Genomic DNA, 25490 nt, shown 5'->3' with positions numbered 1-25490 from the left:
TCCATGGCTGTAAGTTGATATCGGAATACCCGTTCTTTGCCCCAAAATATCCCATGACTTGTTCTCCTCGGGTATCTCTCAACATTTGGTATCATATCAGGAAAATGAAAACGCCAGCCCAGGGAAGAGGGGTACCCCAAAGAGGCAGAAGACAAAAGGGAATAAAAAAAAAAGTGCAAAGCACAAGCCCGCCCACCACTTATGCTGGGCTTAACACCGACCAACTCCCCGCGTGGACACCAGCTTCGACCTCGTGCCTGGTGGCCCGCAGCGTCGCCCGCGGCCTAGCATCCCCACCATGGCCGCGGCGGTCTTCGTAGTGGTCCTGACTCTGCTGTCGGTACACGGGCGGCGGCGGCTGCTGCTCCTGGTGCTGCCCCGCCACGGTGTGGTACCGGCCGCCGCCGTCGCCGCCGCCGCCGCTCAGCGAGCGCGAATGGGGGCGCAGCGGCGGCACGGCCGCGACCGCCGGTGGCTGGCGTGGTCCGGCCGGCGGGTAGTGGCCCGCATCCGAGGCCCTCCGCACGAGCCGCGGGGGCCGCCGCAGTGGCGCCCTGGACCCGAGCCGAAGCGGGGCGGGGTGGTACCCGGTCGCGCCGTCCCCGTGCCGCTGGGGCTGTGGTGGTAGCGACGGCCGTAGCGGCGGGCATATCTCCCTGCCGTCCAGCTCGAAATAGGGGGCTGGGGCTGGCTGCTGGGGGTGTTGTTGCTGTTGTTGTTGTGGCTGGTGTTGTTGGTATCCAGGGGGTAGTAGTTGGCTGTGGGCAGCAGCAGCAGCGGCGACGGCCGAGGCAGGCGGTACCTCGCCTGTGTATCTACAGCTCCCTTGCCTACTCGGCCCGCAGCTGCTGCTCTCGGGCGAGACGGGGCTGACGAGATCGCTGTTGGCGTCGCCGCTGTGCCGGTCCGCGGCCGCCGACGGCACCGCCGTGCACCACCTGATGTCGTCCGGGCTCTCCCACCGGGAATGGCCCCCGGGCGACGCGGCCTGGCAGGGGTGCGCCATGCCGATGGGGACCATCATGGAGTCCTTGCCGTCCGAGAAGTGCTGGGGCGGCGAGGGCTGCCGGTGGTGGTGATGGCGGCTCCCCTCCCGCACTGGCGCTGCGACGGCGGCGGCGGCGGCCGTGACGCCGCGGTCCGCCTTGATGACGGCCGAGTACCCCATCCTAGGGGTGGTGCCGGCGGCGGTGGTGGTGGCCGAGTCGTCGCCCGGGCCGAAGTAGCCCGACTCGCTCGTCCAGGCCAGGCCGCGCGCGTGGGTTTCGTCGTGGTGGTGGCACTGCTCGTCCTGCCCTGCCCTCGGGCGGCGGCGGCGCCAGCGCAGCCGCCACCACAGCACAGCGCACACGCCGAGGACGACCAGGGCGGCCGCGAGCACGATGCCCGCGATGGCGCCCACCGGCAGCCCGGCGGCGGGCATGTCGGTGCCGCCGCGGATCTCGCCGGCATCTTCTCCACTGCCGCCCGCGATCCCGACCGGCGTCTCGACGGCGCCGGTCCCGGCTCCTGGAGGCCTGTGTGCCGTTGGTTGCGCCGGGGCGGCTGTCAGCAACGTGGTATCCCTGATGAGCGTGATGCTGCTGCTGCTGCTGCCGACGGCCTCGGATGGCGAGCTCGACACGGTCATGGTGGCCCGCGTCGATACTGTGGTGGTTATGGCCGTCGTGGTTGCGTGGGCGCTTGGCGTCGTGGTCGCGTCCTCCGTCGGAGCGCCGGGGCTGGACGGGCAGGTCGCCAGGTCGCACGGGTCGACCTCGCAGCAGCCCTTGAACGCGTTGGACTGGCATGTGTACCAGGAGCTCCCGACCGGGCACTCGCGGTTTAGCCTCGGCAATAACCGTGGGATATGCATTTTTTGAGGGTTTCTTTTTTTGGTTCCTGTCGGCGCCTCTTTGCTCTCGGTGGTGGCGGGAATTCCAACCAGCGTCCAAGACGGCAAAGACGATCCTTTCTGTGCAGCCGATATCTCTGGGCCGAGCGCTGCTGGTCAAATCAGACACCTGGCTTGATAACCATTGCTCGTGTTACTGGGCGAGAGTTTTGGGTTTGTTTTTCCCGAAGGGGGCAGTGGGCACGTAGAAAGGGAAGCAGTGTTGGAGAAGAAAAAAAAGGGTCGTAAAAGGCTTAGGTGAAGTGGTGGCAAGGTTCGCCATCGTAGATTATATCTAGATGAAGCGTCTGAACTGCAAGGTTGGGACGAGGACGGCAACCAAGAAGAGCTTCTTTGGCTTCCAGATAGGGTGGGACTGGGATATCAAATTCAACACCCGTTGCCATGTTTATCGCGGTGCCGTTGGTCCGCATCTTGTTTTGTTTTTTGTCATGCAGGGCAGGCCGTGGACGGTAGCTGTCTACCCACCTCGAAAGGCTGGGCTCCGGGTAGGTAAGTGTGTAGGTACATGGTGTGTGGCGAGCATGGATGCCGAGATGAGGTGGTGGTGTAAAGCCAAGATGGCTGCCATTCATCAAGAAATGGATGCATACCACAATGGCCGGGTACAGTACATGACATGGAATAAAGAGGCATATGCCGCAGCAGCTACACATCTGCCGTGGCCCGGGCCACGACCCAAGAGATCGGCGTTGAGGCGCACAGCCAGCCAGGTTACGCTGGCCCGAGTGAATGCATAAGAGAGATGTCTATCCAGGACCTCGCCTAACACCACCCGCCCTCGTCCAGCTGAAGCCCGGTCTGCACACTCTGCACACCTGTCGGGAACAACGAACGTGGGGGAACACGGCGCGTGTCTGGGGATATGGATATGGAATGGGTATTTGAGTGAGTGAGCGTACGCGAGCATGCAAGCAACAAAGGGCTGATCTGATCTGGCATGACCTGGGTCCTGATCCCATGTCTGGACGATTGGGCCCGGGCTTGCCAACCGCCCATCTTGCTCCCCCGTCGGGTAGCACGTCACCAGATCTGGGGGGAGGAGTGATGCGATGTGAGGTCGACTGACAGGGCTGGGGATAAAGGACAGGAAAGGACGGGAGTGGTGGGTCAGCCAGCTGTCAACCAGGCTCAATTTGTCACTTCATGTTTGAGCCGCAACCCGCACCTCCATCTAGGCACACCCCCACCCCTGATTTCATGCATGCACATCTTGGGGACAGCCCTTTGATCTAGCTTAGCCTCCAATGCCCCGTTGTAATTCCTGCCCACCCGGTACTTCTCCATTCTCTTTGGTAGTGATCCGGGAGCATTCTGAGCCCGTTCCAGCCGCACGATTTGGCATCTGCCTTGGCCTCGACGTGACCGTCGTCCTCCAGCTGTTGAAGTCGGGGAATATCGACCAGGCCCGCCTCGACTACCACCACGTGCGGCGCCAAGGCTGACAACTGCGGCATAACCATCTTCACTGAAACGAAGAAGCTGTGTAATTTTCCCATCCAAGTAAATGCAAGCAAAGAGTCAATCGGATTATTTACAGTTTCTCCAGCAGCAGCTTTGCGCCCGCATTACCCACCAACACGCGCTCCTGTTCCGCCAGCCCCTTCTTGCCGCCCTTCTTTCTCCTGCTCTTTGCCTGGGCCACCTCATCCGACCCCGCTTCTACCGCCAGCGCTTCCCTCTTGGCCTTCTGCTCCGCCGTCTCCTCGACCGCCGCCTTCTCCAGCAGCGCCTTCTTCTTGCGCAACGTCTTGGTCAGCTCCGCCACATGCGAGAAGCCCTCGGCCTCTAATAGTGCCAGCGGCACAAACGAGCCCGGGCCGGTGGCCCATGCCACAACATGCTTCTTGATGACTTCATATAGCGTATCGGCAAAGTTGAGTGGCGGGTTGACTAGTTTGACCTTGCCCAGAGCCTTGTCAAAGTGACCTCCCGAAACGAGCGTTTTGAGCATCCTCGCCGCGAATGGGTCTTGTGCGGGGTGCGGCGTTGCCGATGCGTGCTCCTCCGTCGACTCCCGCTCCTGGTTCGGGTCACCCTCGGCAGTAGACGCAATCGCGGCGAGCGCCTCAGTCTTGTCGCCGATTGCGGACAAAAGCACCTCGGTGACCAACAGGCATCCAAACGAGGTTGCCATCAGGTCCTTCGCCGACGAGGCAATGACCCTCAGCAGCGGAGGGGACATGGTTGTTATCAACTCCTTACGACGCACCTCTGCGTCCTTCTTGCTCGTAAATTTGCGGACCTTGTGGATATCCTTGAGGAGGTCCAGGTCGGCCTTGTGGCTCGGCGGGAAAAGGGACTTGTGAGGGCCCTCAAATGGGTAGAGGATGGTTGTCCTGGCGTTGACGTTGTTGGCTGCAGCAACCACGTTCTCGGCCTCTTGGTCTTCGCTCTTGCCAAAGAGCTCGGGAAATATCGATTTGGACGTGAGGACCGTGTCATCAATCACGTCGTATGCGGTAAGAATGACGGTATGCGCGTGCTGGTCGCCGCTCATGAGCTGGAACGTGTCCTTGTACATCTTGAGGATCTGTTTCCTGTCCTTGGCGCCGCCATGGGCCAGCAGCAGACAGGCGAGCCGGGCGCCAGACTTGGTGAAAGCCATGTTCTTGAGTAGATCGCCGCCTTCGTCACCCTTGACAAGCTCTATAAACTCCTTCTGCTCCTCAGAATCAAGCTTGAGACTGAGGAAGTACTGCAGCATCGCGTCGTGCAGAATGGTGAAGCCCGTCATCTGCTTCTGGATCAGGGTGTTGATCATGCTGTGTAGGTGCTTCATGATGGGTCCCCTTTTGCTCGGCTCCTTCTCGAGGATCTTGCGGAGGTCCGCATCGACCTGTGTGTCCTTGGCGGCGGCGTCGAAAAGGGCAAACTCGGTGCCGTACCACTCCCTCAGGAGGATGGCCTTCTGCTCCTTGGTGGCGACGCCGCGGTAGACATCGTCGAGGATCCATGAGGCCTCGGGGTGGTTGATGAGCTTACGGACCTTTCCGTAGAACTCGGGCACGATCAGGTCGCGGATCTCGTCCTCGTTCTGGACCAGCAGCTTCCCGATGAGGAACTTGGCGTATCGGCTCTCGGCAAGCTGCGCGTATGTGCCCTTAAGCTCGCGCGCAATCTGCTTGCGCCGGTCAGGGGTCGCGTACTTGATAGCAGTCTGGACGACGCGCACGGCGTCGTGCTTGAGCACAAAGTCCTTGATGCGCCCCGTGACGATCCCAAAGAGTTCCTCCACTAGCGTGTCCCTCTCCTCCTTAGGCACGTGGGATTTGCGCCGCAGCCGCTCCCATAGCTTTTTGGTGCGAGCCAGCTCGTCGGCCAGGGGCTTCGCGGCCTTACGCTCCTGGGCCAGCTGCTTTTGTAGTACGTGGGATTCCTTCGAAGTGGCCGCTGCAGGAGTTGCCCGTCTTTGTTAGCCCCAAGTACACCGTTGGTCTAAATAAAGGTAAGAAAATTCATCCCCGGAGCTCTCTTACCAGGCTTCCCGTCGCTATTGGCGTTGCCGCCGGCTTTCTTGCCCCTCTCGAGGCCCTTGATCCTCTCAACCCTGTCCGGGTTCACTTTGGCGCCGCCCTCATCTTCATCTTCGTCGTCAGATAGGGGGGCGAACCCCTTCACGTTATCGTCCTCGGAGGACCCTTCGGCCTGGAAGGGCTGCCGACTGGATGCGACCCGCGGCTTCTTGGAGGGATTGGTTGACTTGTGCTTCTCGCCGTTGGAAGCTTTGCGCTTATCGCCAATCTTGGCGCCCTTGAATGCCATTTTGAAGTCTGCGATTGAGCTGCTGCCGGAAAATATGTGACAAAAGCAGCAGATCGAACTCAATGGACAGTTCGCGACGGGCTGTGCTGCCTGCGGCGTCTTCAAGAAAAAAAAAAGCGCCCGTTATCGCGTTGATAAAGTCCCCGGATTTTTTTTTTTCGGGCCCCTGTCGCCGAAATGCCGGGCGGTGAGGTGCGCGCTAGTCCGCTCAAGGATGGATGCCCCCACAGGCCCCGCCATTTGTGGTGACTTTGCGACGGCAGCTCTCGCGGTTCCTGGCAATGCCCCTCACCCAAGCACTCACTAAGCCGGCAGTCGCGCGCGCAAGCAGCACGCAAAAGAACACTCGCCCTGCCACTATTCTGTCTAGCCTCGTTCATTGACGGACCAAAGGACAAGATGGGGCGCGAAGAACAGGTCGAGGAGAGGGAGGTCCTCGAGTCAATCTTCCCCGATGAGATCACAGGTGTGCTGGCGCTCCTCCCTGGCCCCCTTACTCCTCCTCTGTCATGCCGAGGACACAGAAACCGAAGACGGTTGGTTGACAAATACAACCAACCTCCCTCCCAGGCTGGCGGCTGACCGACGCGGGGATGGGAGGGTGACCGACGCCGCCTGGAAACACTAGACATATCCGAGACCGAGTTTCGCGTGTCGATAACGCTGGACGTGCCGGGCGAGGACGACGGCGAGGCGGAGCCGCCCGTGCTGCTGCTGACGGTGCAGTACCCGGAGGAGTACCCGGACAAGCCGCCACGCCTCGACGTGGCGGCGCCGCAGAACTCGGCGTCGCAGCACCCGCTCTTCAGCGTGGCCGACGACAAGGTGCAGCTGCTGGCCGGGCTCGAGGACACGATACAAGAGAACCTGGGCATGGCCATGGTGTTCACGCTCGTGTCGGCGCTCAAGGAGGCGGCCGAGCAGCTCATCGTCGACCGCCGCGAGGTCAATGAGCGCGCGGCCGAGGAGCGCGCCCTCGAGGCCGAGCGCGAGGAGAACAAGAAGTTCCACGGCGAGCCCGTCACGCCTGAGTCCTTTGCCCGGTGGCGCGAGGGCTTCTTCAAGGAGATGGAGGAGGCCCGCGCCCGCGAGGAGGAGGAGCGCCTGGCCGAGCTTAAAAAGGCAAAGATAAAAGAGCCCGTCAAGCTGACGGGAAAGCAACTATGGCAGCAAGGCCTGGTCGGCAAGGTCGAGGAGGACGACGACGACGACGTGCCTGTCGCCGAGGTGGAGAAGCTCAAGGTCGCTGCGTAGAAGCCGTTACTGCTTTGCGATGCCCTGCCAAGACGGTCTTCACTGTAATATATTACTTGCCATCCTGCCATCAACAAAAAATTCGATGCCATGGATTCGGCACCATCATCACCCATATTTCCTTCGTCCTTGTTAGCTATTGTGACAACGCAACGACATGCCTTATTTTTTTCCACACCATGAGTGAGCCAAATGATCAAGTGACCTTTTCCCTGCCAAAACTCCAGCGCATCCCTAGTGTAACACACCCACGGCCCATATCCGGCTTGCCAGAGGAGAAGCCCCATGAAGGTCTAGTAGACAAGGAGAGATAGAAAAGCAGAAAGAAGCGCAAGCCAACGACGACAATCACTCCATCTTTTCATCACCATCCTCGTCATCTTCCCAGCCATCATCGTCGTCGTCGTCGTCATCGTCGTCGTCATCGGGCTTGAGGTCGAGCTCCTTGTTCAACGTCGCAAACAGCTCACGGGCGTGCTCCCCGAGCCGCTCGTCCTCGTAGTCCTGCTCCTCAAACAGCGCCAGGCACTGCTTGAGCCACCGCCTGGCGGAGCGCCAGACGGCCCGCCGCTCCTCCTCGACCTCGCCGCTGTTGCTGTTGTTGTTACTGCTGCCGCCGTTGAGCTTCTCGCCCAGCACGTACTGCCCGAACCCGCCGAGGTACAGCGCCTCGATGCTCTGGTCGTCCTCGCGCGCCAGCGTCTCGGCCACCTCGACCGCCTTGTCCTCCCACTCGACCTCCATGAGCAGGCGCACGAGGCTGACGCGCGTCGGGAACGGCGGGGGCTGCGGCGCCGCCTTGTCTCCTTTCGTTGCTGCTGCTGCTGCTGCTGCTGCCGCTACCACCTTCTCCTCCTCCTCCTCCTCCTCCTCCTCCTCCTCGTCATCATCGACCAGCAGCGCGGCGGCCCAGGGCTCCATGCTGCGGCGCAGCGCGGCGCGCGCGTCGTCGGCGCGGCCCTGCGAGATGCGCACGCTCGCGACCGTCTGCCACGCGTCGGGGAAGTCGGGCGCCAGCAGCGTGGCCTCGGTCACGAGCGCCTCGCACCGCTGCTCCGCGTCTGCCTCCCATGACAGGTCCGTCATGTACACCTCGGCCACGGCGCACAGCGCGCTCGCCAGCCGCCTGCCCACGTCGCGCCTCGCCTCGTCCAGCAGCTCGCGTCGCCTCTGTCCGGGCTGCGACTGTTCTGCTTTTGTTGTTGTTGCTGTTGCTGTTGCTGCTGTTGATGATGATGGGGTTGGTCCCTCCCGCGCCACCTTGTCGTCCAGCTGCGCGAGCTGCGCCCGCAGCACGCCCGCGCCCCTCTCGTACCACTTGACCGAGTCGGCGCCGCCGTCCTCGCTCAGCTGCGCCAGCCACAGGAACTTTTCGGCCCTGTTGACGGCCGCCGCCCCGCCGCCCCCCGCCAGCAGCAGCAGCGCCTCGACCTCGTCGTCGCCACCGCCGACCCCTTCCTCCCCTCCGTCCGTTTCGACGGCGCGCATGAAGAAGGCGCGCGCGCTGTCCGGGTCGCCGAGCTCGAGGTGGATCTCGCCCAGCAGCGTCAGCGCCGCCGCCGCCAGCTGCGCCTGCTGCTGGGACGCGTCGCTGCCGCCCTCCTCTACGACCCCGAGGGCTGCTGCTGCCGCCGCCGCCGCCGCCGCCGCGTCGCCCTGCTCCAGGCTGGCCGTGGCGTCGGCGAGCAGCTGCCTGGGCGACCTGGAGGACTGCTGCTGCTGCTGCTTCTTGATGCGCCGTGCCGCCTTGGACTTGGCATTTTTGCTGTGAGGCCTGGTCGGCGCCATTTCGCCCGCTTGATAGGCGAGTTTTTGCCCGCTCTCTCCCTGAGAGTTGATGTGCTGCACACGGCTACTTAGCGCCGCTAGATATATTCCCCCACGAGGGGTTGGTCCACAGGATTTGACTTAGCCGCCTGGTTCGGGGAAGCTTGCGTGTATGAGCAGCAAAGCCGGTGTACTTTCGTACCGTCGACTCAAGTAAACGATTTCTTTCCTCTTTACTTGATGTGTTTTCCACGACTGCAGGTGTGGTGGTTTCTATAATAGGCATTTAATAACCTTTTTCTTTCTTTTTTTTCTTCTTATCTTATCCCATATTGTGGGGCCTGACCTCACCAAGCACACGTGGGGTGAGTCAACTCCAAGATTCAACTTATAGGTTCAACGCGTTCTTATGCCCGCGGGGGGTTTGGCTATTATTCGAGTGGAAATTTGTTTCCGGCTAGGCTAATGACATTAACTTTTGCTTCTAGTTTCTCTTTTTTGTTTTTTTCTTTGCTATTTGTTGAAAGTAACGTGCTTCCAAAGTTCATTTGCCCAAACGAGAATCACCCTGCCGATCAACAATCCGTCCATACTTTGCCCCGCAATCTAGGAACAACAGATTTAACAACCTTGAAGATGGAAGGAAGTCCATCAATTGCGTAATCATTTGTGATACGTATGGTGCTCTGAAGAATGATTGCTCGAGCTATCTGGGCCGCGAAACAATCCAGTGGCAGGATCGAAGAACATGTGGAACGGTTTCCACGAGTACCAGCATCTAAATGGAACGAGTAAAGAGCCCGTATTTGCACGCCTGTGTACCTTCTAGTATTATTTCCGTGTATGTGTTCCTCTCGCCGCCTTTTGAAGTCCCATGAATATTACCACAAGTAAAATGTTCGTCCCCCGAGGGCTGTAACCCAAAAATGCAACAATACGCTGTTCAATGGACAAAGAAGTCTTGTGGAAAGCACAGTATTGACGGAGAGAAAAAGAAAGGATCATGGCGAAAAAGACAAAATCAACAAGGACCACCGCCGACCAAACATGTCCGATTCTGTGAAATGGTTGGGTGGGTTTTAGCATCTTGTACGCCGTCGCTAGAAGCAAAATAAATCACAAGTGTAAAGTGTGTGCCCCGGTTTGGGGAAATGTGGCAAAGAGTGCCAACAAAGACAGGCGCGCTACCGCCTCTCATCAACAACCTCGGCTGAGCTTCCCACGAGGTTCAGCTGCTGCGGGTGCTGCGGGTCAATGCGGTTAACACTGCCCTGCGACACATACCCGTACATCGTCGTACGCTCTTCCTGGCTGGGTCTTGACGAGTCGGGGTCTCCGTTACTGAACTCCGAAGTCGACGGCCCAAGGGAGGACCCGGACGAGAGTCGCTTCTGCGAGTTGTTCCGCTCGAAAGGAAGCCTAGATGGCGTCGCAGATACGGTCGGAGCTAGGTGATGACCCTCTTGCTCCGAGAGAGCCGTGGCTGCTGTATGTGCCATCGAGAGGCGGTTGAGAGCATTCAGTGACGATTCTCGGCTGTGCCCACCAGTCGAGTCCCTTCTCGAGCTCTTTCTTGGGATGGCCGGCGGTATCACCATGGTTCCCTTCTCGTCCAAGAGGCTCAAGTCTAATGGCGGCGGAGGCACCTTTCCGACTCTGCTGGCCTTGGACTGCACCCGACTGGGGAGTTGTATGTCCCCGGCGGACTCTATGCTGGGAAGCATGGGAGGGTTCTCGGAGATTTTCGGGACTTCCGCATCATCGGCATTATCGACCTTTGGGTTCCCGTCTTCGTCCAGGAGCCGAGCTTCCCCCGGCTCGCCCTGCGAACGTCCCGCCCTGCTCTTCTTTCTCTTACCCTCGTCCTCGTCGTCGGATTCTATCGGCCCGTTGCGCAACATGCTCATAGCCACGGGGATGCCTTGCGGTGCAGCATCGTCCGTAATGTCGCCGCCTCTGGCCTTCATCGCTGGGGGCATCCTGGAACTCCTCACCACCTCGAACCCCTTGCCCTTCTCTTTCGTCTTGCCACCTATTATGTTACGGAACCAACCGGCCGCGGATGACATGGGAGACGTGGGATCAGCGGGACCGGTGCCCAGCTTCCGACTTGGCGCATCCGAATTGAGCCTCTGGCCACGCACCCCGTAGTAGAAGTCGACTTCTCGCGTCGAGTAATCCGTCCTAGGTGCGAAGCTGATAGTTGGTTGCGAGTAGTTCCCCGGTGCCGTCCCCGGCGCCGGGGTCGGGCCTCGAGATATTTGCGCGTCCGCGTCGGCTGGGTCAGCTAGGGGACCCTGGCTAAATCTCCGCTGCGACATGTCACCACTTCCCGCCCAAGACCCCCTGTTCCTCTCTCGAGGAGGCGTCATGTTGCCCTGTATGAGCGTCGCTCCTCGCCTCCTCGGTGGTCGATAGTACGGATCCGCCGCCGCCTCGAGACCGGCAGCAGGGGCTAGCGGGTGTCGAGTTTGCCCTGCAGGAGATGGCAGGAAGGAGAAGGTGCTGGCTTCACCAGGTGTTGTCGGTGTGAAGGTGAAGGAGCTGGCGCCATCGAATTGACGGACCTGGGCGAATGCGGCATCGACGCTGTGGTTGTCGAGAGCAGACGAGCTGCGCTGGCCGCGGCTCAGCAGCGCACCACTCCCGGCAGATTCGCTCCTAAGCCGTCCGCCCGGCATGATATACCCCGTCTTTTGAGACTCCTCTTGATCCAACATACCCGCAGTAGAGAGCTGGCTGCTCCTAGAGGGCCCTTCTCTCCGCTGCAGCTGTCGCATCCCAAAAATCTTGGAGAGCCCTCCTCTCGTGAGCCCTCTGGCGCTGTCACCGCCAGCCCCCGACAAGCGGGCTGCGACCTCGAGCGTGGTCTGGAGAGCGTTCAGAAAGAACCCGAATCCCATGACGCACGCATGAATCATCAAAATGGCATATCCAATCCACCCCCTGGGCCCCTCGGTGACGCCGAGCGACGGCACAAAGGCAATCATCAGAATGACCGACACTAGCCTGAACGTGGCAAAGATGGTGTGATAGGCGTTCATCGAGGTCGGGCTATGAAACGGCCTGATAGAGTGAATGGTGATGATCTGCACCACCTCGCAGATGGCCAGCATGACGATTTGGACAATGCCGACAGGCTGTACAGCGCCAACAGCGATACCACGAATGAAGGTCAGAAAGAGAGGGATGAGGGTGAAAGTGGCGGCCTCATCCGAGTATGTGTTGTAAAGCGGCCCGTAGAGGAGAAGCGTCGGCAGGTCATCGAAGAGGAAGGCGCGGGGCTTGATGGTGATTATGAGATAGAGTAGCCAAGCTGCAAATCCCATGATAAGGACCAGCGTGAGCACGGCGAGGACGACGGGGTACGGTGGCGAGACGGGGGTGACGACAAGCTGGAACGTCGAAAGGGCGACGATGGGTAGCAGGAAGTAGTTGAAAACGATCCTGACCACGTTGCCGACTGTGAAAGGAAGACCCTTGGCCCGGAGGTCTTCCTCTGCGATGTTCTTGATCTTGCGGTATATCCAGCGCACCGCGAATCCGATCTGGACGCCAGTGACGACAACGGCGATGATGGCCAACAGCCAAACCATCATCCCAGCCCATATATCTGACATGTTGCCCATGCCCGTCAGTTGCGCTAGGCCATGAAGGCCGTACGACTCGGTGACGGCGCCATCTGTGACGTAGATTCCATCCCGCAAGCTCTGGTACCCCGGCTCCTTGGTAACAAAGGATTGGTTGAACATCAAAGCAGACCAGGACAGCTGGCTCACAACTGGCTGGTAGAAACCAGGATAATGGAGCGAAAGGCCTCCGGTGAGTGCGACAAACTGAATGTACTGAAGGCAGTCACCAAAGCCCGGTGTCACCAGGCGGAGAAGGTCGTGATCGCGGCCGTAGTTGGAGCTCCACCGGAAAACGTCGGTGGTGCCCCAGGGACTGAATGTAGCCGCAAAGATGGTGGCGAAGCCGACAAAGGCAAGAATTCCCATTGGAAGGAACTTGAGAAGCGGAACATAACTTCCCAGGTCAGGAGTTATGGTCGCCGACACGCAGCCTATGTTTACTACCTCGCTGTCGGTGTACTTGATCAGGAATGTCGCCGACCACGACGTGAAGGCGTACGACGTTGTGAAATTGTTGGCCATGGAGACGGAGGGCAGAATATCCCGGGGACTGCAGACCGGGCGCCGGAAGTTAGCGTTGAGGCTAGAGGGGGTAAGAGTGAGGCGAGAAGAGGGGACGCACGATGTGGTGTTGAAATTGAACACCGGTCCAAGGGGACAGGTATGGGGCTTAGACAAGTTTTCACAGAAGTCGAAGTTGCCACTCCACGGCTCATACGTCAGGACGTTTATCTTGGAGTTCAAGGTCGTGGAGATCCGCGGAGGATTGGAGTTTGGGATTTGTTGGATCTTCCCGGTGGTCTGCTTGGGATCATTCCAATACGTAATATTGCTGGCGGGAGGAAGTGGCTGGTCACGCCGTGAGCCGGCGACGTTCCCCCACATGGTGACCTTGAGACTCTGGATGTCGTTGGTGACATTGAGGGTTGCGTCGACAAACTTGGGGAGCCATTGCAGGGCCGTCGGCTTGTTATCAACGTAGTATTTGGGCAAGCAGTTCTCGAAGGGAATCAGGACGGCCGCGCATGGGCGCAGGATCGCGGCGAGGAGTATGAGAAACACCATATTGAGGCTAGCCGACGAGAACCTCCCGAGTCCACAGAGTATCGATCGTGTCAGCGGCGGTCGGGCCTTGCGGGCCAGCGGCGGCCAGCTTGTTCGGCGGCTCGGTCGGGACACGGCATCGAAGTCGTCGCTGCAGCCGTTGTCGCCGCGGTTGTCGTCGAAGGATTCGAATGATCGGCACCCACTCCCATCCCACCCAGATGCTGTTCCACGAGCGCCCCATTCGGTTTCCCTCCGTCCGTTGCCGCAGGCGGCGCTCAGTTCCTCCCGTGCCATTGCCACCTCTTTCCTGTGCAAGAAAGTCGGGCGCGTGCTCGCAGTCGGGTGTCTGTGGCCGGGCAGGGGGCTCGGCGGCAGGCCTGGGGAGCAGGGCGGTCGATCGACGACGTGCATGGTCAAGGTGCGGACCGGCAGCACGCCTTTCGGAAGGTTGGTGTGCATCTAAATCACGACCATTTTGGGGTCGACTCGTCGTGGTTCGATTTTCCGCGCGGGCCGGTTTCGATGGGGCGCAAGATCAAAAGCAGAGAAAAAAAAAAGGAACAAAAACAAACAAGGAACAAACAAACGGTGATGGTGTCGAAAGAAGGCCAGGGGGGGCCGTTTTGGTGGTGTTCCAATCGCCCTCAGCGACGCTGGTGGGTGTCGGGTGTCTGCTCTCCTAGCAGAAATCACCCTATGACGTGCGCTTAGGGGCGCCAAAAGGGTGGCGCCTTGCACTTCGTTAGCGATGCGGAGCTAGGCGATCCTTGGGCAAGTTTCGCTGCCTGAAGGTGAGGACACAACAGTCGTCCACCAACAGTAGGTGGCCGACGTTGAGGATGTAGGTTGTGTCCTTTCTGATCTGTTCAGTCCTGTTCTCAAGTTCATCAGGTCGTGGGCGGGCCTGGTAGTGGTCAAGGCGCGATTACGCAAGTCACCTCTCTGGCCGGCGGGTGAAAGTGGGAATGCGGAGGTTAATCAGAGGATGGAGCGCGCGAGCTTTTTGCCCACCGCAAGCAGAGGATCCACGGCACGCCTCAGCACGGCACAGCCCTGTTCAATCTCCGCACTGGGCTGGACGCTCCTGCTTTTTCTGCCAATCCACACCCGCTGCCAACCCGGTCCTTTCTGCAGCCTACAGAGTGGGTCCTCGTCACCTTTTACCAACACATCGGTTGGAGGATTCCGTCTCTATTTGGCCAAGAACCACCAGACTGCAACTGCCTCCCTGGGAACCGTGCTGGACCTGTCCATCGACATCGGACCTAACCTGGCCAACGACAGCCATCTGTGCCAGTTGTCACAGAACGGTATTGCATGTACTGCAGAATATGCGGTTCCAGCACAGCCCCAGTTCCCGGCTCTTCACCAGCGTCGACTGTCATAGCCGGCCATGGAAACGCTCCACATGGCATCCCAAGCAACGTGGAGCGATCCCCGGTGGCTGGGCTCCCGTCTCACCGATCCTTTTGTTCCTATCTCTCAGACAGCGCATTAGAGTGCCATTTCCATGGCTTAAACATGATTTGGGGGCCCAGGAACCTGAACGGCGCATAATCCAAACTGATGACGAACCCCACCTGGGGATCTTGTTCTCTCCTCGTCTCATCCTAAATCCTTAAACAGACGGACAATCCGCAGCTCGGCCACGAATTGTTAACACAACACGTTCCAGCACATCCCAAGCTAAGCCCAGTTCCCTCGTCGGCCTGGTTGCAATGCTGTCGTGACTATTGCCTTTCACGCATGGGTTACGCAGCGGTTGGACAGCAGGCACATGGGTGTCAGCGGAGCGAATGAATCTTGTCGCCTCGTTGGTCTGTCTTTTTTTTTTTTTTTTTTTTGTTCTTTTGGTCACATCCCTTTCCTACGATAGGTTGGCAAGGGAAGTCCTTGGCAGAATACGAGCTTCTCGCATCCAATTAAAGAAACGCCGGGGTTTAGGGCGGGTCGCCTGGCCAGCCCGGGAAGCCGCCTGAGGCTGATGCCCGCTCCACATTCGCCATCATCTGTGCCCACAGGCGGCAACAGTTCTGGGCCGATGAAGGCGACACAGCACGTCTCTTGTCGTGCCCATTCGAGTTGACATCCAGGGGAATTATCCGCGGTTAACTTTGGGTTCTAATAGACCGCGTATCCTCTCGAAAACAGCACAGCAGGAGAGAATACCGATTGCTAGCGCCCGAGCCAGCTACGCTATGGTTGGAAGGGTGCAATACCATATGCCGACTCCAGTATCATCGCCAAATATGGAAAGGAAAAAATGAAGGAAATGGGACAAGAAACTCGGGCGGAAATCCCCATGCGATACAGCCGTTTCGCGTTTCGCAAGCAACCTTGGCTGCGGCAGGAAACGGAACCCGCTCGGACTTGGTGATATCATGCTGTGTCGTAAACCGAGAACCATTAAACTGCACCACCGCCCAACCGCCTTTCTTCTTAACACCCGCGCCGATCGCGGTGGGTGGACTCGCTCGCCTAACACGAACAGCCGACTCAGCCCAGCCCTGGCGCGAATCATGTGCGAAAAATACGAGTTTGTTTACGTGCTGCATGCTTTCCCACTCTCGGGGGCGGTGTTTCAAAGGGCCAAAGGGGGGAAGCGTCCTCGATTGCCAGCCAAACAAGCCGTCAGCGCTGCATAAACAAGCACACCTCACACCACACCACCACCACCTCGGAACGTCACAACGGCGGGCAAATCACTTTGCTCGAGGCTGGCCCGGTCGAATCCGGCGTCTAGTCCCCCGGAACTTTTGTATCTTCAGGCTGTGACCGCCTTCCAGGGCCAAGAATTCCACGGATGTAACGCCATGACACGTTCGACCTATATCCGTTCCGGCACATGCATTTATAGCTCACTGACGTCTGCAACATTCGCTTCCTCGCGTCTCCCTATGTGGGAAGGTAGGTAGGTAGGCAAGTAGATAAAGTACATATACGCAATTATGGACCATGCGTGGATTGAACATCACATGTATAGCAACCGGCTCATCAGCAGCCACAAATGAAGTTATAGTCCAAGCAAATCGACCCGTCATAGGAGGCAACAATATTACCAACCAACCATCTCCGAAACTATTGTATACGTCACTAACTTTGTGCAGCCATCATGTCATTGCCTCGCCGAGGTTAACCTTGACATTGCAACCGGCGATTCTCTCACTTCCGTGGGTGTCAGCGAGCTGGTGACGCAGAAACTTCTCGATGCGCGCCTTGGAGACAGCATCGATGATTCTCAACCCGTACTGGATGGTCCCTGTCAGCATGTAGTTATCAACGTTTGACAGCCGGCATCCCTGAGACAAGTGCTCGAGTGAACCGGTGTCGGCCCACATCACGAGCCCGAGGGTGTCCTTGGTCGGCAGTTCCAGAAACCCGTTGTCATCGAGTGTATCTAGATGTGCTGGAGGTCCGTCAAGCTCGCTCCTCTGAGCAACCATTGGGGGTTGCTCCCTTGCGTGTGCGTGACATTTCCTGCCATCTTTCGTCCGATTGGAAGCAACCGGCGTGTCGGCTTCGCGGTGTGCGATCTTGTTCAGCACCGTCCATGCCGAAGTAAACGATGGTAATGGCGTAGTGTTTCGACGATTTTCCCGTCTGGGCAGGCTCGGCGGTCTTGGCAGCCCCATTCTCGTACTCTCAAGAAGCTCGCGGTCTGCCGCTGCTTCATCTCTCCGAGTTGAAGGAGAGCTTGAAGGTGCTGCGGAGGTCGTACCTCCTTGTTCGCGGGCCCTTGACGGACGCGCGGGATTCCAGCTTGGAAGCCTTATCTGTTGCAAGCTACCCCGAGCCCCTGTACTCTTCCCCTGTCCATGGCGGGCAGCCACCCGCGCACGAGCTCTGGTTTCGGCCTGGGATTGCGTCGGCATCCAAAGTGCGCTGCTCGTGTCGACTTGTTGAGTGCTGCTTCTTTGAGGTTGCTGTTGACGCCCTCCTCTTGGCAAAGGAGCTCGGAATGGTCCCCCGGGGACCGGTGCTTGCGTCTGAACAGTGCGAGGTCCGAAGGGGTGTCGTGAGCCGGGGACAGCTAGGTCTTGAACCACAGAGACTGAATCATCTGGCGATATGTCCTCATCCTCCAGAGACTCTTCCCGGGGGATATCCCTGGCGATTGGTGTAGGGGGCGGGCCCAAACGAGCCGACGGGTGTGAACCTGATACGACTGGGGCAGATGGATGAGGCCGCCTCGTCGCTGCATTCATTTTCGCCAACATCCAAGGGTTGACACCTTCAAGATATTGCGAAGCCTCGTCATCTTCCGTCGGTGGTGTACTGCTGCCAGTCTCCTTGGCGGGTGAGTCATCCTCGTTTATTTCATCGGCGTCCATGTTGACGGCCCAGTTCAGTGCCCTTCGCGCTACCAGTTGCAGGGTAGATGGGGCCACACTGTCCCTGGAGCGCTCCGAAGAATCGGCTATTGACTGGGGCCGTCCACGGTCACCTGGGTCACTGGCCTGGGGGGTTGTTAGTAGGGTGTGGGAACGTCAGGATAAGAATATAATACGATTCACTTGCAGTTGTAATGATAGTTTTTCTGTGGCGCTTGTCAGGCGTTGGGTCGTCCTCTGTCTCTGATCGATCTGCACCAGAGTGAAGCCCCTTGCTTGTAGATGTCTGGGCGCGCTCAAAGGCCTCACTCGAGCACAGATCGACTTCATCACGGGTTTCTCTCCCACCACGGCCAGCGAGGCCCTGTCGATCTCCCACCGGCTCACGTGCTTTGTAAGCTCTTTCAAATATCATCTCGCAGGCCCTGAGAATGGCTTGTTCATCAACGAATAGCACATCGTCCTTTGCTGGCTCGAGATTCACATCATAACTTCCAGTGGGACACAGAATGTTTAGAGCAATAAAAGGGTCCTTTAGCGCAGTGTTGCTGGTCATGTCAGTGCAGTGGCGCAGGTGTCTTTTGAAGCTAGAAACGATTTTCTTGAATGTGCCTCGAGCTGACGATACCGGACGAGAATCCACAGCGAGGAAACTTCCTTTCGATATCTTGGCTAGATCGGCGTTGGGTCCGGGGATGAGCGCCTCGATTCTGACAATTTCTTCCATCGCATTTTCGGAACACACATGAGTGAACGGGGTCAATGAAGAGCTCTCGACACACTGGGCAGCAAGATCGCGGCCGAAGAGACTCAAAGCGGCTTCTTTGGTTCCCGAGCCAGGCCGTGGCGAGTATGACCATGGGGACGATGATGACGATCCGAGCTCCTTCAGTGATACCTTGAGACAAGGTCTCACCAGGGCATATGCCGCGAGGAGCTGCTTGATCTTGATCAAGGTTGCTCGCGACTCCTTGATGGCGGCCTTCCTTCGGACGGGGTACCGAGCAAACACGTCGGCGACAGCCAACGTCGTGCCCACAGACGTCGGCTTCCTCGCAGGTTTGAGCGCACCCTTGCCCGCGGGCAGCAGCTCGAACACCGCCGCCATCTTTTCCCCCGCCGTCCTGGTGGTGACGGTCACCCTGCCCACGGCGCACATGGCGGCGATGGCCTCGCCCCTGAACCCGAGGGACTTGCCGCCGAGCGCCTTGAGCTCCTCGAGGCCGCCGCCGAGCTTGCTCGTGTGGCCGTGGCGCCCGAGGGCCTCGTAGTCCGACGGGCCGACGCCGCCGCCATTGTCCCTGACCTCGATCCTGTCGACGGTGTTGGGCGAGATCAGGACCTCGACGGCGGAGGCGTGCGCGTCGATGGCGTTGTCGACGAGCTCCTTGACGATGGACAGGGGCGTGGCTATGACGACGTGGGCACGGAGAAGGCGCGCGGTGTCCTGGGAGAGCGGAAGGATGGGCATGACTTGGTGGGCATGAAAGGCAGTGCAAGGCTCCCGCCGTGGATGCTAGGCCACAGATCCTCGCGGTCTTGAGAGACTGGTTTGTATTTGAAGACGCAAGGAGCCGGATGCTGTGGGGAAGTGCCGTCCGGAAGAGGGGCTCACGGCCAGAAACGCATGGTGACAGGCCATAGCGTGAATCTAGGCTAGCCCCCCAGACTGAGGTCCTGTCAAGGAAGGTGGATGGATGATCGTGACTGCCACTTGAAGCTCTCGGGTGTGCCTGGGGGTTTCCACTTGTGGTGTGAGAGCTAATTTCCTCAAACGGCAGGTGAAATGCCCGCAAATTCCAGTTGTGAGTGACGTCGGGCGGCAGGCACAGCTCCCCAGGCCGCCTGGTGTCGGCCTTGCTCGGCCAAGCTCCTGTTTCGGAATGACGAGGCGTGTGGAACGGCGGGTGTCAGTCAGCCCCGCGATGAGCTCCCGCTTCCTGCTCCAGGCGCCTGCCCGTGGTTGTAAGCTTCAAGCACCACCTTGTGCAATACATACACCTACCAATTGAACCATAAATACCAATAAGCCCGCCCACTATTGGATACCTGCCACCTGCCTGACCCAGCGGCCATACGCGTCGCTCTCCTCAATCGCGAATCAACCAAACCGAGCTTGCTCGCGAACCCCCTCCTCCCCCCACAACGAAAATGGTGCACACCAAGGGCCCGACCCCGCAGCAGCACGACGGCTCGTCGCTGCGGATCGGCATCGTCCACGCCCGCTGGAACGAGGAGATCATCGAGCCGCTCCTCAAGGGGACCAAGGAAAAACTCCTGGCCTGCGGCGTCAAGGAGTCCAACATTGTCGTGCAGTCGGTCCCGGGCTCCTGGGAGCTCCCGTTTGCGGTCCAGAGGTGAGTAGGAGGGAGAGAGAGTGTGCGTGTGAGAACGCATTACCAGCCGTGCCGCAGGCCCTATGGATGGTTGGTTGGTTCCTAGTCACGTTCCTAACAGCGACGGCGATTGTTTCTTTCCCAGGCTCTACTCGGCCTCGCAACTCCAGACTCCCAGTAGCGGCCCCTCCCTGTCGGCCGGCGACCTCCTTGGCTCGAGCACGACCGACCTGACCCAGCTGGCCCCCGCGTCCGGCGGCCCGTCGACGGGGCCCTTTGACGCCCTAGTCGCCATTGGTGTTCTGATCAAGGGCGAGACCATGCATTTCGAGTACATCGCCGAATCTGTTTCCCAGGGCCTGATGCGCATCCAGCTCGACACGGGCGTGCCCGTCATCTTCGGCGTCCTGACCGTACTCTCCGACGACCAGGCCAAGGCTCGGGCTGGACTCATCAGCGGTAGCCACAATCATGGGGAGGACTGGGGTCTGGCCGCTGTCGAGATGGGAGTGAGGAGACAAGGTTGGGCCGCGGGCAAGACGGATTAGATTTATCAGATAGAAATATACGCTGTCCGTGACGAAGCTCTATACCGGCTCTTCAAGTATTATATTATAGGAGGCAGTCATGTTTGCCTGTCTATCATGAGTCGTTCCTGTATAAGCAGTCCAATATATCCCATCCTATCTTCAAGCATCAAAGCCAACGCCAATATGTGATAAGAAAAGGAGCGAGGTGTGAGCAAATGCAAAGAAGATAGGTACAAGGAGTGTACGGATGTGGAATCCAAAAAAGGAAGATGGAGAAAGCTTTTTCGACCTGGTGAGCTTGAAAAATCCAGAAAAGCTGTCAAAAGCAAGCGCGGCGAGATAACATGCGAGAGAAAAGAAATTGAATAAATTACGGTGTTCTTTCAAACTCTTGCATGTAAATTCTAGCAGTATGTGGCTAGAGGGGGAAAAAATACCCCACCAAAAAGACATCCAGTTGGCCAAACGACAGTTGAGATGGTGCGAGATATGATCATCGAATCATGGCGCTTATGTCGCCGCCGATAGACTTCTTAGTCTTCCACAGGGACCGTTTCTTCTCTCGCTTCTGCTTCATGGCGGTCCATGCTTCCTCATCGTCCTCGTCGTCGGAAGCCTGGACTGCAGAGGACTGAAGGGGGGACTTTGTTCGGTTCTGGTCCCAGCCCCCGCCTCCAAGAGCTCCCGACATCGAAGACATCCTGTTGTGGTCCAGAGGCGACGGCAAGGACGGCGATGCAGAGGTCTTGGGGGCCGGCATATGCGAAACCGGCCTGTACCTCCCAGGCAGACCGATGTTGCTCCGCTCCGAGGGAGCGATCGAAGGGGCGTATCCGTTGGCGCCCTGGATGCGGATGCTGGGAGCGTAGCCAGGGTTTGGTGGTGGCTGAATCCACGACGCAGAGCTAGGCTGCACCATGCTCATGGAGCGCATATGGCTCTCGGGTCTGATCGGCATGTCGTAGACGGAGCCGTTATCCATGAAGGAGTGCCTCATGGTTTCGGGTCCTCCCATGCCCATACCCATCATTCCGCCGGGTCCCATCATGCCCATCGACATGTTGGGCATGACCATGCTCATTCGGTTGCCACCACCCTGGTTCGCCATCATCTGCATTTGCATGAACTGCATCTGCATCTGCATGAACTGCGTCATCTGCTGGTTCATCTGCATCTGAGTTTGGTCGGTGGACGGCTTTTGCTGGTGAGCGCTCGGGTACATCATATTGGGGGGGATTCCGGCCATGGGGTCAAAGCCGCCTGTTCCGCCACCGAATGAAAGCATAGGCTTGTGGGCATCGACAGAGGGGCTGCCACGCCTGAGGGCCCTCGAACGCTCCTCGCTAGCGATGACACCGACCAGACCGCCCGGTGGCACTCCGGCGGCCGGAGACCCTCCACTAAAGGATAGGCTCTCCCTAGGGGCGTGGTTGATGAGGCCTGCACCGACGTAGGGGTCCTGGGGAAGGTTTCGCGCGAAGACTGGTAGACGGCCGCCGCTGCCGCCACCACCGCCACCCCCTTGAGGAGCGGGCGGTGCGTGGGCACCGTCGGCAACGGAGCCCGGACGCTGATAACTCGGTGCCTGGGCAGCAGCCCTGAGGTTCGGGTTCGACATCATAGCGCTCAGGCGGGTCGGTGGGCGGTTCTTGTTAGGGAACCCATGAGCCGCAAGGATGGCCAGTGGTACCTCTTCATCTTCTTCCTCACTCTCAGAGTTCCCGCTCGACTTTGGAGGGGACTGGCCTTGTGGGTTGAACAGATTCGGGGTGCTGAAGGACAATGCGATGCTGGGACGGGACTGGTGGCCTGAGGAGGGCTCTCCAGTGACCTTCATCATTTGCTGGCGGTAGACGGCCATGTGTGCCTCCTGCTTCCTCCTCTGCTTCGCCGCTTCCTTGGACTTCTCAACCTCGTCCTCATCATCATCGTAGTTGATCTCGTCTTCCTCGTCATCGTTGTCCTTGCTCGGCGTCGTCTCGTCTAGGGGCGAATTTTGGCGTTCCTTATCCTGGCGATACCGCTCAAACTGAGCAGGCGTCATCACCTTGTTGCGCGGGGGGCTCGGGCGCCGGGAGACGTAGCGGCTCGCGGCTCTGCTGGAAGCCGCTAGGCCGGTATCAAAGAGGTTGTCGTCGTCCTTGCTGTCTAGCCTGGAGAGATGAGACTCGGACTGGACCTGTCGGAAGCCGATTCCGAGAGTGTCTTCGTTCCGGCGATAACGACCTGCACCCTGGGTCGGGGTGTTGTTCGTAGACAAGAACTTGCTTGCAGCGGAGATGTCGGTGAGGAGCGAGGTGTCCTCATCCTCGGCCTCGGCCGAGTTCCGATTGCCATAGGTGGCACTCCTACGCTGGGGGCCAGGCTCTGACGGTGAAGAAAGTTTGTTCGATGTGTGTTTGGGGACGGGGGGAGGGACATTCTCGTTCGTCCGCGGTTGGGCGGCAAGGTTTGGGCTCGCGGCAAGGAGCCCCTCGCCAGAGTTGTGACTGTTCCACGAAAGCGGAGAGGCCTCAATCCGAGAAGATTTGTCGATATGCAGCGGAGCAGGTTGGTTCAGGCGGTTTCCCGTCAGCGAGCGAGGGCCTAGAGCCTGACGATCGGACGCATTTTCCCCCTTCAGAGTCATGACGCTCTGCCTCTTGTCGAAACTGAGCATCTTGCTGAAGTCTCCTCCCAAATCAAACTCCTCCTCAAGCTTGGGGGGAGTGGCCGTGCTCGAAGTGGACGACGTGGTTGCCCGAGCCCTCCCGAGCGGCGAGACCCGCTCTGGAGTCGACACATCAGAGGTGAATGGCCTAGGCATGGGCTCTTCAGGCACAGAAGTTGGGGGTGAGCTTTTCTTCGACCCTCCAAACGAGAAAGTACGACCGGCAGCTCGTAGAAAGCCGTTGGGCGAATTCTTCGGCAGTGGCGGCACAGCGGGAATGCCGGATCCGTTATCGTACTGCTTCCTGGCGGGGGTTTTGGCGTCGTCCAATGGGGTGAGATCGGTGGTGGAGGAGGGCGCTGTAGAAGCGTTGCTGTGGCGTGAGGAGGTATCCGTTAGGGATGACTTGGCAGTGTTGTTGGAGACGCCGCTGCCGCTGGAGTGAGGAATGAAAAGAAGTTAGCGAATTGCTGTTGGTTGAATTTAATCCAAGCGACAACTGTTGCAGCCCCTGGCGGCACCCCCGTGGATCAACGATGGGCAGCGGCAGGGCGCTAGCACAGGCGAGCTAATTTGCAGTCTCAGCCCGCCTGAAAGACCAGGGGGGTCCCTCTTCCGACCCACGGCCTCGTGTCATGAACAGGGAGGCCAGGCAAGTTCTCGCGACTCCTGCCTCGCTTGACAAAATGGGCATGGTGTTTTTGTTTTTGCACAGTACGCACCGATTGTTCTTCATGTCAAGGAAGATGTTGTCGTCCATGGGGCTGAGGTCGACGGACATAGCCGTCTTGACCGGCTGGTAGGTCTTGGCGGCCGACATCATCCTCTTGCCGCCGTCGAAGGATTTGACATTGCTGGCGTCTGTCCTCTCCAGGACGCGGAACGAAGGTTCTGCCGGTGCATGGTCGTGACTGTCTGCGGTGGACCTCCGCTTGCCGAACGAGACCGGAAACCTGGGCATATAGAAGAGCTGTATGACCAGGGCCGCTCGTCACGACGAGACAGCCTGCGGACTGGTGGGCGGTAGGAGAGGGGGGGCTGCAGTCCCTATTTCTAAGGCAACTGCGGTCGGCAGACTGGCCTTGTATGACGGAGGGCGGCCGGGCTAAAGGGTTGCTCTCTCGAAATCTCGGGTTGGCTCAGGAAATGGCGTGGAGGGATCTGGCGAGCTGAGTCAAGGTGAATCAAGGTGACAGATGTGACGCGAACACTGATCGGCCAACTGCATATCCGGTGGGCACTCAAGAGGTTAGCAACGTTCACCAGACATGTGGCTTCCCGTCCACCACGGGCTGCCACAAGGTCCGTCGATAGAATGGAGGGCGGGCGAAAGGGAGGAGGAATGCAAAGTGCCCTCGTACGACAGAGAAGTGGCGGTGCGCGCGAGGCTCTTCCAAGACAGTGCTCCCAAGAGGCGCGATTCCCAGATCCAGCAGGCCCGGACGGTGGCTGCCTTTGCTGTCTCCTCCAGGACGACTGTGGACAAACCGAGCACAATACAATACGCATGCAGCGTGGGTAGGAAATGTGTGCCGGGAAAGCGGAGGCAGCGCTGGACTCACATTTTTCCGTACGTGGCCCAGGCTCGGTGGTGAATGCCTTGATGGTTGGGCAGGCCGGTCATGCAACAGCTGCACGGAGGCGAGGCTGATTATTAGGAGGAACGAAGAGCGAATGCACGATTCGTCTCAATGTTTCGTCTTGAGAGGGAGAGAGGATAGTAACGCTTAGTGGAAACAGTAGAAGGAGAAAAATAAGGGAGGAGTTGAGACGATAACAGGTCAACAACAGGGCGGCGGTTGCGCGGAGCTTGGGCTTGTTGCGACGACCAAGGGGCAAAAGCCGGGCTGGAACCTCGTCGTCCGAGAATACAAGGTATATAGAATGGAAGATGACAATGGCAATGACGATGAGTGCCAACAAACAGTATTAACGGTATAACGAGAGAATGGAGCCGGGGCAGGCTCGATTGGATGGGGAGGGGAAGAAAAAAAGAGACCCGGCGATGCAGAATGAACGAACGACTGGGTGCTGATGTGCTGTGTCGAGACCGCGGACGGGGACCAGACCACAAGCTCGCCTGCAAATACGTGCACTAAGGCCGGGCACGGAGAACGGGAGGGAGAACAGAAAATAATAATAATAATAAATAGTAATAAAATAAAATGGTAAATATTGAAGGCCAAGGGCCAAGGACGGCGGCAAGGGTTCTTCGCAGCGGGCATGGGCGGCACACGCTAGAAAGACCAGGCCTGGGCTGCAGCGCAGTCGACCAGGTGAGGTG

General features: G+C 58.8%; 9 protein-coding genes across 9 annotated transcripts; 3 read left to right on the top strand and 6 right to left on the bottom strand.

Annotated features, from left to right (window-relative positions):
• Positions 1-6: 6 nt before the first annotated feature.
• On the bottom strand, positions 7-1855 carry GGTG_09645 (hypothetical protein; the record flags this gene model as incomplete). Its single annotated transcript, XM_009227500.1, has 1 exon — positions 7-1855. The coding sequence occupies one exon, from the start codon at positions 1853-1855 to the stop codon at positions 200-202; it is 1656 nt and encodes a 551-aa protein (XP_009225764.1). The 3' UTR covers positions 7-199.
• A 470-nt stretch (positions 1856-2325) lies between these two features.
• On the top strand, positions 2326-2782 carry GGTG_09644 (hypothetical protein; the record flags this gene model as incomplete). Its single annotated transcript, XM_009227499.1, has 2 exons — positions 2326-2382; positions 2684-2782. 2 exons carry the CDS (start codon positions 2326-2328, stop codon positions 2780-2782), a joined length of 156 nt encoding a protein of 51 aa, XP_009225763.1.
• A 561-nt stretch (positions 2783-3343) lies between these two features.
• GGTG_09643 (hypothetical protein) lies at positions 3344-5775 on the bottom strand. Its single transcript, XM_009227498.1, has 2 exons — positions 5374-5775; positions 3344-5287 (listed from the first exon to the last, which is right to left on the bottom strand). The coding sequence occupies exons 1-2, from the start codon at positions 5657-5659 to the stop codon at positions 3429-3431; spliced, it is 2145 nt and encodes a 714-aa protein (XP_009225762.1). The 5' UTR covers positions 5660-5775; the 3' UTR covers positions 3344-3428.
• A 152-nt stretch (positions 5776-5927) lies between these two features.
• On the top strand, positions 5928-7090 carry GGTG_09642 (RWD domain-containing protein). Its single transcript, XM_009227497.1, has 2 exons — positions 5928-6125; positions 6288-7090. Exons 1-2 carry the CDS (start codon positions 6059-6061, stop codon positions 6911-6913), a joined length of 693 nt encoding a protein of 230 aa, XP_009225761.1. The 5' UTR covers positions 5928-6058; the 3' UTR covers positions 6914-7090.
• Positions 7091-7261: 171 nt separating this feature from the next.
• GGTG_09641 (hypothetical protein) lies at positions 7262-8701 on the bottom strand (the record flags this gene model as incomplete). The annotated part of the gene is made up of 2 exons (XM_009227496.1): positions 7262-8098; positions 8174-8701. 2 exons carry the CDS (start codon positions 8699-8701, stop codon positions 7262-7264), a joined length of 1365 nt encoding a protein of 454 aa, XP_009225760.1.
• Positions 8702-9337: 636 nt separating this feature from the next.
• GGTG_09640 (integral membrane protein) lies at positions 9338-14299 on the bottom strand. Its single transcript, XM_009227495.1, has 2 exons — positions 12935-14299; positions 9338-12862 (listed from the first exon to the last, which is right to left on the bottom strand). The coding sequence occupies exons 1-2, from the start codon at positions 13816-13818 to the stop codon at positions 9865-9867; spliced, it is 3882 nt and encodes a 1293-aa protein (XP_009225759.1). The 5' UTR covers positions 13819-14299; the 3' UTR covers positions 9338-9864.
• Positions 14300-16181: 1882 nt separating this feature from the next.
• GGTG_09639 (hypothetical protein) lies at positions 16182-19822 on the bottom strand. The gene is made up of 2 exons (XM_009227494.1): positions 17878-19822; positions 16182-17816 (listed from the first exon to the last, which is right to left on the bottom strand). The coding sequence occupies exons 1-2, from the start codon at positions 19159-19161 to the stop codon at positions 16470-16472; spliced, it is 2631 nt and encodes an 876-aa protein (XP_009225758.1). The 5' UTR covers positions 19162-19822; the 3' UTR covers positions 16182-16469.
• Positions 19610-20722, top strand: GGTG_09638 (6,7-dimethyl-8-ribityllumazine synthase). The gene is made up of 2 exons (XM_009227493.1): positions 19610-20047; positions 20172-20722. Exons 1-2 carry the CDS (start codon positions 19842-19844, stop codon positions 20572-20574), a joined length of 609 nt encoding a protein of 202 aa, XP_009225757.1. The 5' UTR covers positions 19610-19841; the 3' UTR covers positions 20575-20722.
• On the bottom strand, positions 20523-25344 carry GGTG_09637 (hypothetical protein). The gene is made up of 3 exons (XM_009227492.1): positions 24769-25344; positions 23929-24428; positions 20523-23642 (listed from the first exon to the last, which is right to left on the bottom strand). The coding sequence occupies exons 2-3, from the start codon at positions 24165-24167 to the stop codon at positions 21050-21052; spliced, it is 2832 nt and encodes a 943-aa protein (XP_009225756.1). The 5' UTR covers positions 24168-24428; positions 24769-25344; the 3' UTR covers positions 20523-21049.
• Between the last annotated feature and the right edge of the window lie 146 nt (positions 25345-25490).

This window comes from Gaeumannomyces tritici (genome assembly GCF_000145635.1).
Source record: "Gaeumannomyces tritici R3-111a-1 unplaced genomic scaffold supercont2.5, whole genome shotgun sequence".
Classification (NCBI taxonomy): Eukaryota; Fungi; Ascomycota; class Sordariomycetes; order Magnaporthales; family Magnaporthaceae; genus Gaeumannomyces; species Gaeumannomyces tritici.
The sequence above is the reverse complement of the archived record's forward strand: the minus strand, read 5'-3'. Positions and strand labels throughout refer to the sequence as shown.